At 40.8% G+C, this 12,019-nt stretch overlaps 1 protein-coding gene across 1 annotated transcript in view; it reads right to left on the bottom strand.

Moving 5' to 3' along the window:
- Positions 1-312: 312 nt before the first annotated feature.
- The window catches only part of PREP (prolyl endopeptidase), a 140,047-nt gene continuing 128,340 nt past the window's right edge, over positions 313-12,019 (bottom strand). The window contains exons 14-15 of the mRNA XM_060115106.1: positions 4,195-4,351; positions 313-1,052 (exon numbers count right to left, since the gene is read on the bottom strand). Of these exons, the coding sequence (XP_059971089.1) occupies positions 758-1,052; positions 4,195-4,351 (452 nt within the window). The 3' untranslated portion in view covers positions 313-757. The remainder of the gene's footprint in view (positions 1,053-4,194; positions 4,352-12,019) is intronic.

The following is a 12,019-nucleotide window of genomic DNA, read 5'->3' as shown; positions in this document are numbered from 1 at the left end:
AAATTGACAGACAGACAAATAGGTGAGTAATCTGAAGCTGCAGGTCCACTGATTTTTAGGAGGCATCCAAACCAAAAGAGCCCGGGACGAGATGATCAGCTGGCTGAGTGGTTAATATGTAAGACAGTAAGCCACCTCTAATAGCTTCCTCACCATAAACAAGGGAGCTAGATGGACGCACTCTGCCTCCGTGCAGCACTTACAGTCTATGACTTCATCGCTTACTCCCATAGACAAGTGACAGGACATAGTGCAGAATGACTGCACTTCTGGGGTTGCTCCTCAACACAAAGGAACCAGAAATAAAGCCTCTCATTCTTAAATAACATTTATTATTGTTGCAAAGAAGTCTTTTTCAGGAGAACAAGTCTCACATTTATGTAAAGGTATACTGGTTATAGTTATAGAAGCAAATTTCACTGAGGTGCTCTATATGAAGTATGCCTGACCATGACTCTGAATTCAGCAATCTAATATTCACAATGTGTTGGCTGCCATTAGCTATTTATCCGAACATGCCTTTTTTTCCTTTTAAAATATGTGCCTGCACAGGGTGGAAAAAGAAACGCCAAGGGCCTGCTAAAAAGGAGAAGCCTAGAAAAGATAAAATTCCCACGGCAGTTCTGTTCAGCTGCAGTCCGCGAGTGCAGGAACAGTGTTCATGTGGGGAGGCATGACGCCCAGTGGTTTCTCGGTTTTAATGGTGTGAGAGCCCTTGAGGTTTTCCGCAGTGGTCAGAGGCAGTGGGAAATGCCATTTACTGAATCCAGTCGATGTTTAGGCAGCGCGCTATGAATGCAAACATGTCTGACACTTCTTCTATTACTTTGGCTGTGGGCTTCCCAGCCCCGTGGCCCGCCTTGGTGTCCACGTGGATAAGCAGGGGATTGTTCTGCTTCCGACTGCGGCCCACCAGGTACTGAAGGGTGGCAATGAACTTGAGGGAGTGAAGCGGGACCACGCGGTCGTCATGGTCCGCAGTGAGGAGAAGCATGGATGGGTACTGGATGTCGTCTGCCTCTGGTAGCTTCACGTTGTGCAGTGGAGAATATCTGAAAGGCAAAGGCACTTTCATGAGGCCGGATGTCAAAATGAGAGTTGTGTGTCCACTAGGATAATCACGGGGACCGGTGGGCATAGTGACCTGCGTCGTCTACCCGCCTACCGTCACCAGCAGTGAGGACTGCAGCCAACTGGTCCATGGGTGACCACTGCAGGCTAAGTTACATCACCGTTTGGGCTGTGACTGGCCAGGGCTATTGGAAGCTGGGGAGCTGTGTCGTTTATTTCGCTTCCACTTTGGAAGCCTGTGTAAGAAAGAAAAAGGGCTGTTGAAACAACCCAAAGTATGTGCATACTGACTGTCTTGAGGTGAATATTTTCATGTTCTTCAGACTGACTTTTTCACTGCTACAAAGTGGACTGACTGTCCCTTTGTTTATATTTTACATGAAAAGATTTTAATTGAGGTATAGTTGATTTACAATATTAGTTTCAGGTGATTCAATATTTTTATAGATTATACTCCATTTAAAGTTATTATAAAATATTGGCTATATTCCCTGTGCTGTACAATATATCCTTGTAGCTTCATTTTATACATAAGTAGATTGTATCTCTTAATTCCCTACCCCTATCATGCTGATTGTTCTTCTAAATCACTGATTGTGAATAGAATGGGTGCAAGCCTTTATTTTGTTGAAGAACTTGAAATCCAGTGTACAGCAGCTTTTTGCCTGTTTAGTATCTATAAAACCTTTATTCTGAGCTCAGCTTGGCAGTCTTAGGAAGACCACGGGTCCCCTCTGGGCCTAGCTTCCTGTCTGAAACCAGGGAACCTGAACCGCTGACCCCCTGCTGGCTCACAGTCCAGCAGAAAGAAACTGACTTTGGCCAATGGTGAGAAAGTTAGTGGAGGAGACGCCTTCTGAAGCACAAGATAAGTTTCCAGTTAACAGAAATGTTTTTAAGAACTTAAGTACAATCAAATTAAACAGCGATTGATAATAGTTAAGTGAAAGACATCTCTGGATACTTTTTCTTTACATTTTAGTCCATACGGGTGTCATGTTTTCCAAAGTGTTCAGTATTAATGAATTAAACTATTTTAGTAGAGTTTTATTTTGGAGGGTAAATAGGCAAAAATAGTAAAATTTCTACTCAGTTAACCAAGCTAAGAGTAAAACCTTCTGGGGTTTAGTCTCCTAATAGATAAGATGGGGGTACCAATGGGTCTGTTTTCTGCTCTCATTTCAGAGTATTTCTGGATCAACCCCAGTCCTCCAGATAAGGGTTAGTTCTATGGGAAAACAAGTCTGGAAACTCTGCCTACTAATAATGCCTCTCCCCACCTCAAGATTCACGTGCCACATTTATACATTCAAGGCTGAGAAGTTCTGTAGAAAAAAAGTCTGTTAGGCTTTATTTTTCCCAGCCATTCACAAAATTGGAAATTAAAATTTTGGGGGGCATGGGGGGACCCTCTTCAATATACTGGATTGAGCTCTCTGCTCATTGGGAGTAGCAAGTAAGAGGAAACTACAGCTCTGTGGGTGCCAGGTTAAAAAATTAAAGTCTGAAATAGGAATATCACAGACATCTTGAGAGAAAAAAATATTTAGAACTCTTTTTTTGCTTTCAAATTAATTTTAGAAGTATCAGGTTCCAGCAACTATTTTGTTGCCTTCAATATACAATTAACTCAGTATTTTCAACTGAGTTTAAATGGGACTTATCCCCCTAAGTGCATATTTTCTTAAAGTTAATTGGAACTATGGCTTCTTCAAATATTCAGCTTTCACCAGGATGTGTCAGTGAGGCTACTTGTGTATTTTAAAGGTTAAACTTTCCCCCTCCTACAGAACAGAATTGAGTAGTTTAAAAGTATTCAATTAAAAAAATTCAAGTCATTTTAGCTGAATTTCTAAGTGGAGAGCTAACCATACAGAGCACATCAAATGAAGGAAAAAACCTGACTTGAGAAATTACTGTATCAAAATTTATAATTGACTGAGAAGACTGGGGAGAGGGGACATAGGCTACTGGTGCTATTCCAAGAGTAATTCCTAAATACTGCTGGTAAAAATCCAAAAAGCCCTACATGTGGGAAGTAAAGAGAGTGAAGAGCCAAAAAAGAATGTAGCTTGCAGTCTTGAGAATCTAAATGTTTGCCATTTTCTCACTGTTATCGCCAAAGTGTTGAGGGATACGAATATTTCAGTAATGCAACTTGTAGTTTCAAATATATGTGGTTATACTGAGAGCACAAAAAAAGTTTAACTGTTCTTGCATATATTCCTCTTCATTTCCTTATTTCTTAATTTAGAAAAAGAAATCCCATATATATGTAAGTTATAATGACTTTTTTAAAAATTATTTTTTAATTGCTGCATTAACAAATTACCACAAATTTAGCAGCTTTTAAAAAAACAACATGGATTTCTTATCTCACAGTTCTGTAAGTCAGAAGTCTGGCTTGGCTCAACTGGGTCCTCTGGCTCTCTCAAGGCTGAAATCAAGGTGTTGGCTAGCTGGGCACTTATCAAGAAGTTCTAGAAAAAAATCTACTTCCAGACTCATTCCAGCTGTTGGCAGAATGCATTCAGCTCCATGTGGCTGTAGGACTGAGGTCCTTGTTTCTTTGATGGCTGTTGGTTGGGGTTGATCTCAGGTTGAACAGGCCGCCTTCCTTCAGTTTCAAAGCCAGCAATGGTGGCTCTAGTCCTCCTATCCTCTTCATGCGTCCAATCTCTCATCTCCCTTTCTGCTGCATCCCGGACTCCCACCAGAGAAACTGCTCTGCCTTTAAGGGTTTGTCATCAGATTGGGCCCACTCGATAATCCAGGATAATCTCCTTATCCTGGTCAGCTGGTTAGTAACCTTAATTTAATCTGCAAAGTCCCTTCACAGAAGTACCTAGATTAGTGGTTGACTGAAGAACCAGGGGACAGGAATCCTAGAGGACCACCTTTAAAATTCTGCCCATCACATCTTTGTAGTTTGTTTTTGTTAAAGACCAGATCGAAACCAGGAAGACAGGTATTCCCACCACTTGCCCTACTTTTGCAGTAAATTACATGCAAATATGAGATATTGAAGGGCATGGAGTCAAACATTTATCCTTTTGACTATGTTCAGTATTCTGGTATCAAATTGTTAGCAACACAAATATGTCATATGAATTAAAACCTTACTTGATGAGCCATTCAAAGTGTTGTTTGTTGTCTGAGCACCCATAATCAGTGGTCCAGGCGTGACCAATAGTGTACTTATGGAACTTCAGCATGTCCATTACTCCAACTTGGGCAATAACACAACCAAAGAGGTCAGGACGCTGATTTGCACATGCAGCTAAAAATCAAGATAGAAAAGGGAGGTGGTCCGTCATTAAACATCTGTGTAATAAGCAAAACGAAAACAGAACACAACAACACTTAAATGCTTTCAGAACCCTGGTTGTCTTTTTTCCAAGAGCACAGAAAGAAACCATCAGAAATCACTTGCCCAACAGCCCACAAGCTTTCCCCCTCCTTCCAATATATCGGAGGGGTGGGTATTGTCATCAGTAGTAGAGATTTACTCCTCAAAGTGAATCTCAATGGAGGAACATTATATGAAAACCTCTAGGGCTTTCTGTAAAACCTGTGTCCCCTCCTCCCATCCCCAGCTGCTTTCCCAGGTGATGCAGGAGGTTACCGAACTTGTTCAGGATCTCAAAACTAGCCTGTGATATCGTGACACAATAAGAAATACCTGTTTAGTCTCTGTCCCCAGTTCCTAGAACAGAGCTCCTAAAACCCTGGGAATTTCCTGAGTGACAGGGTGAGAGGAGTGTCTCTCATAATTCAAAACTAACCCCTTTCAACTGTCTCTGAGTCCATGCTAATGAAATGGCTCTTGGTGGGTCCCCAGATAGCTTCAGGATGGGGGCTGGCTGCCCAAGGAACCAACCATGTGATTAGAGGATTGGATCTTCTGGTCCCACCCCTGACCTCTGGGCAGAGGAGAGGGGGTGGAGATCAAGTTAGTGATTAACAGCTATTGATTTAATCAATCTTGCCTGCATAATAGAACTTCCATAAAATCCACCAAACAATGAAATTTGGAGAGCTTCTAGGGTGGTGAACACAGGGAGATGCTGGGACGGTGGTGTGCTAACAGAGTGTGGAGGCTCTGCATGCACCTGCCCGCCCACACCTTATCCTATACATCTCTTCCATCTGATTGTTGCCGAGTTCTATCCCTTATAACAAACTGGTAAATGTAAGGAAAGAGGAGAGGGACATGGGAACCCCCAGTTTATAGCTGTGAGTCAGAAGTATGGGAGGTCCAGAACTTGTGATCGGTGTCTGCAGTGGGGGCAGTCCTGTGGGGCTGAGCCCTTACCCTTTTGGGTCTGTGCTAACTCTGGGTAGTGTCAGAACGGAGCTGAATTGTAAGACACCCAGTTGGTGTATGGAGAGTTGGAGAACTGGTTGGCGTGGTATGCCCCCCTTCCCACATTTGGCATCAGAAATGTTGTGAGCAGAAACGGCTCATACAGCCCAAAGCAGAAGAGCGCCTAAAACCCAGCTCAGAGCTCTAACCGATATTGACACACCTCCTTGTCCTGCTGTAACAATACTCTTCTTTGTACACTTAAAAACTTATTTTTTGGAAAATTCAATAAATGTTTATTGAACACCTGCCATGTGCCTGGCACTATGCCTGGGGATATGTCAGTGAATAATTTAGTGGGAAAGATAAAGAAGTGAACAGGCAATTATAGTGTGGCAATCACTACTGCTGAGAAAATACGGGTGCTATGGAAGTAGGGCGTAGGCCAGAGTACGGAAGCTGGGGAGGCTTTGGGAGGAAGTAAGATCAAAGCTGGCACGACTAGGAGTTAGTCAAGGGATGTGAACTTTTCCTGCCTCTGACAAAAAACTGTTCCCACCCCAGTTCTGATTTCAGTGCTTATTCATGATACTGAATCCTGAGTCCTACCCCTGCAGATCCTTTTCTCCCACTCAGAGGTGGGAGGCACAGGAATCTGGAATCTGTTCTTTTTAATAAGCATCTCAGCATCCTGATGGAGGAGCTCCATCTCTGAAGGTCCCTTAAAGGACCTGGTCTGTTAAAAGGCATAAATGAATTCCTGAATATAAAACTCCAAAAATAAAATGGAGTTTTATTGGATGAACCAGTAAGTTACAACACAATTCTCCCACTACTGAAATCAGATGGTATTTTCAATGTCCTTTCCCATTACAAATTTTAGATTCACCCTTAGTTCTTCTTTCTTTTAAAATTCATATTTAATTCATATGCAAATTCAGTTGGCTCAAATTCGAAATATACCCAGAATCAGACCACTTCTCACTACTTCCATCGCCACACCCAGGTCCAAGCCACCCTTTTCTCTCCCTGGGACAGAAGCCACCTACCTGGGCTCCTGCTTTTCTGCCCTTGCCTCCCCTTCTGTCTACCCTAACACAGTAACGGGATCCCGATTTTAAAAAAACATGTCAAATCATGACACTCTTCTGCTCAAAACTCCCCCAGAGGGCCTCCCTGGTGGCGCAGTGGTTAAGAGTCCGCCTGCCGATGCAGGGGATACGGGTTCGTGCCCCGGTCTGGGAGGATCCCATATGCCGCGGAGCGGCTGGGCCCGTGAGCCATGGCCGCTGGGCCTGCGCATCCGGAGCCTGTGCTCCGCAACGGGAGAGGCCACAACAGTGAGAGGCCCGCATACCGCAAAAAGAAAAAAAAAAAAAAAAAAAAAAACTCCCCCAGAGGCTTCTCATTTCACAGAGTAAACCACGCTCTCTGCACGGGCCACGAGGTCCTGCCTGGTCTGGCCTCCCCCCACCCCTAACCTCTCCCATCTCTCTCCCCTGCTCTCTGTGCCCAGCCACAGACATGGGCCTCCAGGGCCCACTGCTGGCCTCGGGCATATCGTCTGCCTCCTCTGACTGGAACGAAAGCTCCACGAAGGCAGGGCTGTTGTCTCTTTCGTTTGCTGACACACGCCCAGTATCTGGGAAAATGCCCAGCACGTCTTGGTGCTCGATAAATATTTGTCAAGTGAACAAATCACATTTGTAGTTATTCGGTATTTAAGAATATTATCCATCTCCTTTCTCAATTTCTTTCCACAAGCCACACGACTTGTGGGATCTTAGTTCCCCGACCAGAGCAGGGATGGAACCCAGGCCCCTGGCAGTGGAAGTGTAGAGTCCTAACCACTGGACCACCAGGGAAGTCCATTTCTTTCTTTCTTCTTTTTTTAAATTGAAGTATACCTGACTTAAAACATATTAGTCTCAGGTGTAAATCAGTGATTTGGTATTTTTATACATCACAAAGTGATCACCATGATAAGTCTATTTACCATCTGTCATCACACAAAATTATTAAATATTATTGACTATATTCCCTACGTTATCTGTACATTATATTTCTGTGATATTTTTATAACCAAGTTTGGACCTCTCAATCACCCTCATCTATTTCACTCATCTCCCCACCCCACTCCCCTCTGGCAACCACTAGTTTTCTGTATCTATGAGTCTGTTTATGTTTGTTCAATTGCTGTGTTTCTTAGATTGCTCATATAAGCAAAATCATATGGTATCGGTCTTTCTCTGACTTACTTCACTTAGCAAAACACCCTCTAGGTCCATTCATGTTCTTGCAAATGGCAAGATTTCATTCTTTTTTTATATGGCTGAGTAATATTCTACTGTATGTATTATTATACACCTCCTTTATCCATTAATTTATCAATGGACACTTAGGTTGCTTTCATATCTTAGCAACTGTGAATAATGCTGCAGTGAACATAGGGGTACATACCTTTTTGAATTAGTGGTTTTGATTTCTTTGGGAAAAAACTCAGAAGTTAAATTGATGAGTCATACAGTAGTTCTATTTTTAACTTTTAAGGAAACTTCATACTGCTTTCCATAGTGGCTGTAACCAATTTATATTCCCACAGTGCATGAGTTCCCTTTTATCTGCATCCTTGTCAACACTTGTTATTTGATGTCCTTTTCATACTAGTCATACTGACAGGTGTGAGGTGGTATCTAATTGTGGTTCTGATTTGCATTTCCTTGATGATTAGTGATGTTCAGCATATTTTCATGTGTCTATTGGCCACCTGTGTGTCCCCTCTGGAAACATGTCTATTCAGGTCCTCTGCTCATTTTTTAATTGAGTTTGTTTTTGATGAGTTGTATGGGTTCTTTGGATATTTTGGACGTGAACCTCTTTTCAGATACATTGTTTGTAAATACCTTCTCATATTCAGTAGGTTGTCTTTTCATTTTGTTGATAGTTTTCTTCACTGTGCAAAAGCTTTTTAGGTTGTTATAGTCCCATTTGTTTTTTGCTTTTGTTTCCCTTGTCTGAGGAGACATACCCAAAAAAACTTTGTGAAGACCAATGTCAAAGAGTGTACTGTGGGCTTCCCTGGTGGCGCAGTGGCTGAGAGTCCGCCTGCCGATGCAGGGGACACGGGTTCGTGCCCCGGTCCGGGAGGATCCCACGTGCCGCAGAGCTGCTAGGCCCGTGAGCCATGGCCACTGAGCCTGCGTGTCCGGAGCCTGTGCTCCGCAATGGGAGAGGCCACAACAGTGAGAGGCCCGCGTACTGAAAAAAAAAGAGTGTACTGTGTTTTCTTAGAGTTTTATGGTTTCAGTTCTTACATTTAAATATTTTTTGAGTTTATTTTCACATATGATGTGAGAAGGCAGTACAGTTTGACTCTTTTCCATGGAGCTGTCCAGGTTTCCCAACACCATTTACTGAAGAGGCTGTCTTTTCCCCATTGTATATTCTTCCTTCCTTTGTTTTAGACTGACCATATATGTGTGGCTTTATTTTTGGGTTCTCTGTTCTGTTGCATTGATCTATATGTCTGTTTTTGTGCCAGTACCATACTATTTTGGTTACTAGAGTTTGTAGTACAGTTTGAAATCAATGAGCATGATACCTCCAGCTTTGTTCTTCTTTCTCAAGACCGTTTTGGCTATTTGGGATCTTTTGTGTTTCCAAATAAATTTTAGAATTATTTGTTCTAGTTCTGTGAAAAATGCCATTGGTATTTTGATAGGGACTTCACTGACTCTTGTACATTGCCTTGGGTGGTAGGGTGATTTTAACAATATTAATTCTTCAAATCCATGAGCATGGCACATCTTTTAATTTGTGTCACCTTCAATTTCATCAGTGTCTTACAGTTTCCAGTATACAGGTCTTCCACCTCCTTGGTGAGATTTATTCCTAGGTATTTTATTCTTTTTGATGCAATTTTAAATGGGATTGTTTTCTTAATTTCTCCTTCTGATAGTTTAAGGTACAGAAATCCAGATTTCTGTATATTAATTTTGTATCCTGCAACTTTACTGAATTCATTTATTAGTTCTTTGGTGGCATCTTTAGGATTTTCTATACATAGTATGTCATCTGCAAACAGTGGCAGTTTTACTTCTTTTCCAATTTGAATTCTTTTGATTTCTTGTCTGATTGCCGGTGCTAAGACTCCCAATACAATGTTAACAGAAGTGGTGAGAGTGAGCATCCTTGTCTTGTTCCTCACTTTAGAGGAAATGCTTTTGGCTTTTCACTGTTGAGTATGATGTTAGTGGTGGGCTTGTCATACATGGCCTTTATTATGTTGAGGTATGTCCCTCTATACCCACTTTGCTAGGAGTTTTTAATCACAAATGGATGTTGAATTTTGTCAAAAGCTTTTTCCACATCTATTGAGATGATCATATGGTTTTTATTCTTCAATTTGTTAATGTGTTGTATCACACTGATTTTACAGATATTGAACCATCCTTATATCCCTGGGATAAATCCTACTTGATCATAGTGTATGATCCTTTTAATGTGTTGTTGAATTTGGTTTGCTAATACTTTGAAGATTTTTACATCTGTGTTCACCAGTGATACTGGCCTGTAATTTCCATTTTTGTGATGTCTTTGTCTGGTTTTTGTATCAGGGTGATGCTGCTGGCCTTGTAAAGTGAGTTCAGATGTGCTCCTTTCTCTTCAGTTTTCCAGAAGAGTTTGAGAAGATATGTGTTAGCTCTTCTCTAAATGTTCTGAATTCACCTGTGAAGGCATCTGGTCCTGGATTTTACGTTTGCTGGGAGGTTTTTTTTTTTTTTTTTTTTTTTAATATTACTGATTCAACTTCATTACTGGTAATTGGTCTGTTCATACTTTCTATTTCTGCCTGATTCAGTCTTGGGAGATTGTAAGTTTCTAGGAATTTATCCATTTCTTCTAGATTGTCCACTTTATTGTGTATAACTAGTCATAGTAATCTCCTATGATCCTTGGATCATTGTGTTTCCATTTTCATTTGTCTCCAGGTATTTTAAAATTTCCTCTTTGATTTAACAGTGACCCCCACCCCCCGCCCCGGTTGTTTAGTAGCATATTGTTTAGCCTCCATGTGTTTGTTTTTTGCAGTTTTTTTCTTGTAGTTCGTGTCTAATCTCATACTGTTGTGGTTGGAAAAGATGCCTGATGTGATTTTAATCTTCTTAAATTTAGTCAGACGTGTTTTGTGGCTTAGCATGATCTATCCTGGAGAATGTTCCATGTGCACTTGAAAAGGATGTGTATTCTGCTGATTTTGGGTGGAATGTTCTTAAAGTCCGTCTGATCTAATGTGTCATTTAAAGCCAGTGTTTCCTTAATGATTCTCTGTCTGGAATATCTATCCACTGATGTAAGTAGAGTATTAAAGTTCCCTGTTATTGTTTTGCTCTTGACTTCGCCTTTATGTCTGTCAATATTTGCCATGTACATTTAGGTGCTCCTATGTTGGGTGCATAAATATCTTTAAAAATTTTATTTTATATTATAGTTGATTTACAGTGTTGTGTTAGTCTCAGGTGTACAGCAAAATGATTCATTTATACATATACATATATCCCTTCTTTTTCAGATTCTTTTCCCATGTAGGTTATTACAGAATATGAGTTTCCTGTGCTATACATTAGGTCCTTGTTGATTATCTATTTTATATATAGTAGTGTGTATTTGTTAATCTCAAACTTCTAATTTATCCCCCCCACACACACCTTTCCCCTCTGGTAACCATAAGTTTGATTTTGAGATCTGTGAATCTGCTTCTGTTTTGTAAACAAGTTCATTTGTATCATTTTTTTGGGGGTTCCACATATGAGTGATATCATATTGCTATTTGTCTGACTTACTGCACTGACAATCTGTAGGTCCATCCACATTGCTGCAAATGGCATTATTTCATTCTTTTTTATGGATGAGTAATATTCCATTGTATATATGTACCACATTGTCTTTATCCATTCCTGTGTCGATGGACATCTAGGTTGCTTCTGTGTTTTGGCTATTGTAAATAGTGCCAAAATGAACACTGGGGTGCATGTATCTCTTCGAATTATGGTTCTCTCCAGACATATGCCCAGGAGTGTGATTGCTGGATCATATCCTAGTTCTATTTTTAGTTTTTTAAGGAACCTCTATACTGATCTCCATGGTGGTTGTACCAATTTATATTCCCACCAACAGTGTAGGAGGGTTCCCTTTGCTCCTGGGTGCATAAATATTTATGAATGTTATATCCTCTTCTTGTATTGACCCCTTTATCATATGTAATGCTCTTCTTTGTCTTTTGTTACAAACTTTATCTGAATCTATTTTGTCTGAGTATTGCTACCCCAGCTTCCTTTTTGTTTCCATGTGCATAGAATACCTTTTTCCATCCCCTTACTTTCAGTCTGTGTCTGTCTTTGGATCTGAAGTGAGTCTCTTGTAGGCAGCATATAGTTGGGTCTTATTTTATTATCCATTCAGCCATTCTATCTTTTGATTGGACCATTTGGTCCATTTATGTTTAAATTAATTGTTGATAGGTATGTACTTATTGACATTTAAAAAACTGTTTTCTGGTAGTTTTTGCAGTTCTTTTTTGTTCCTTCTTTTTTGCTCTCTTCCCTTGTGATGTAATGACTATATTTAGTGTTATGTTTGGAT

The sequence above is a fragment of the Mesoplodon densirostris genome, chromosome 12 (assembly GCF_025265405.1).
Source record: "Mesoplodon densirostris isolate mMesDen1 chromosome 12, mMesDen1 primary haplotype, whole genome shotgun sequence".
Classification (NCBI taxonomy): Eukaryota; Metazoa; Chordata; class Mammalia; order Artiodactyla; family Ziphiidae; genus Mesoplodon; species Mesoplodon densirostris.
Note: the sequence above shows the minus strand (reverse complement) of the source record. Positions and strands in the feature narration are given on the sequence as shown.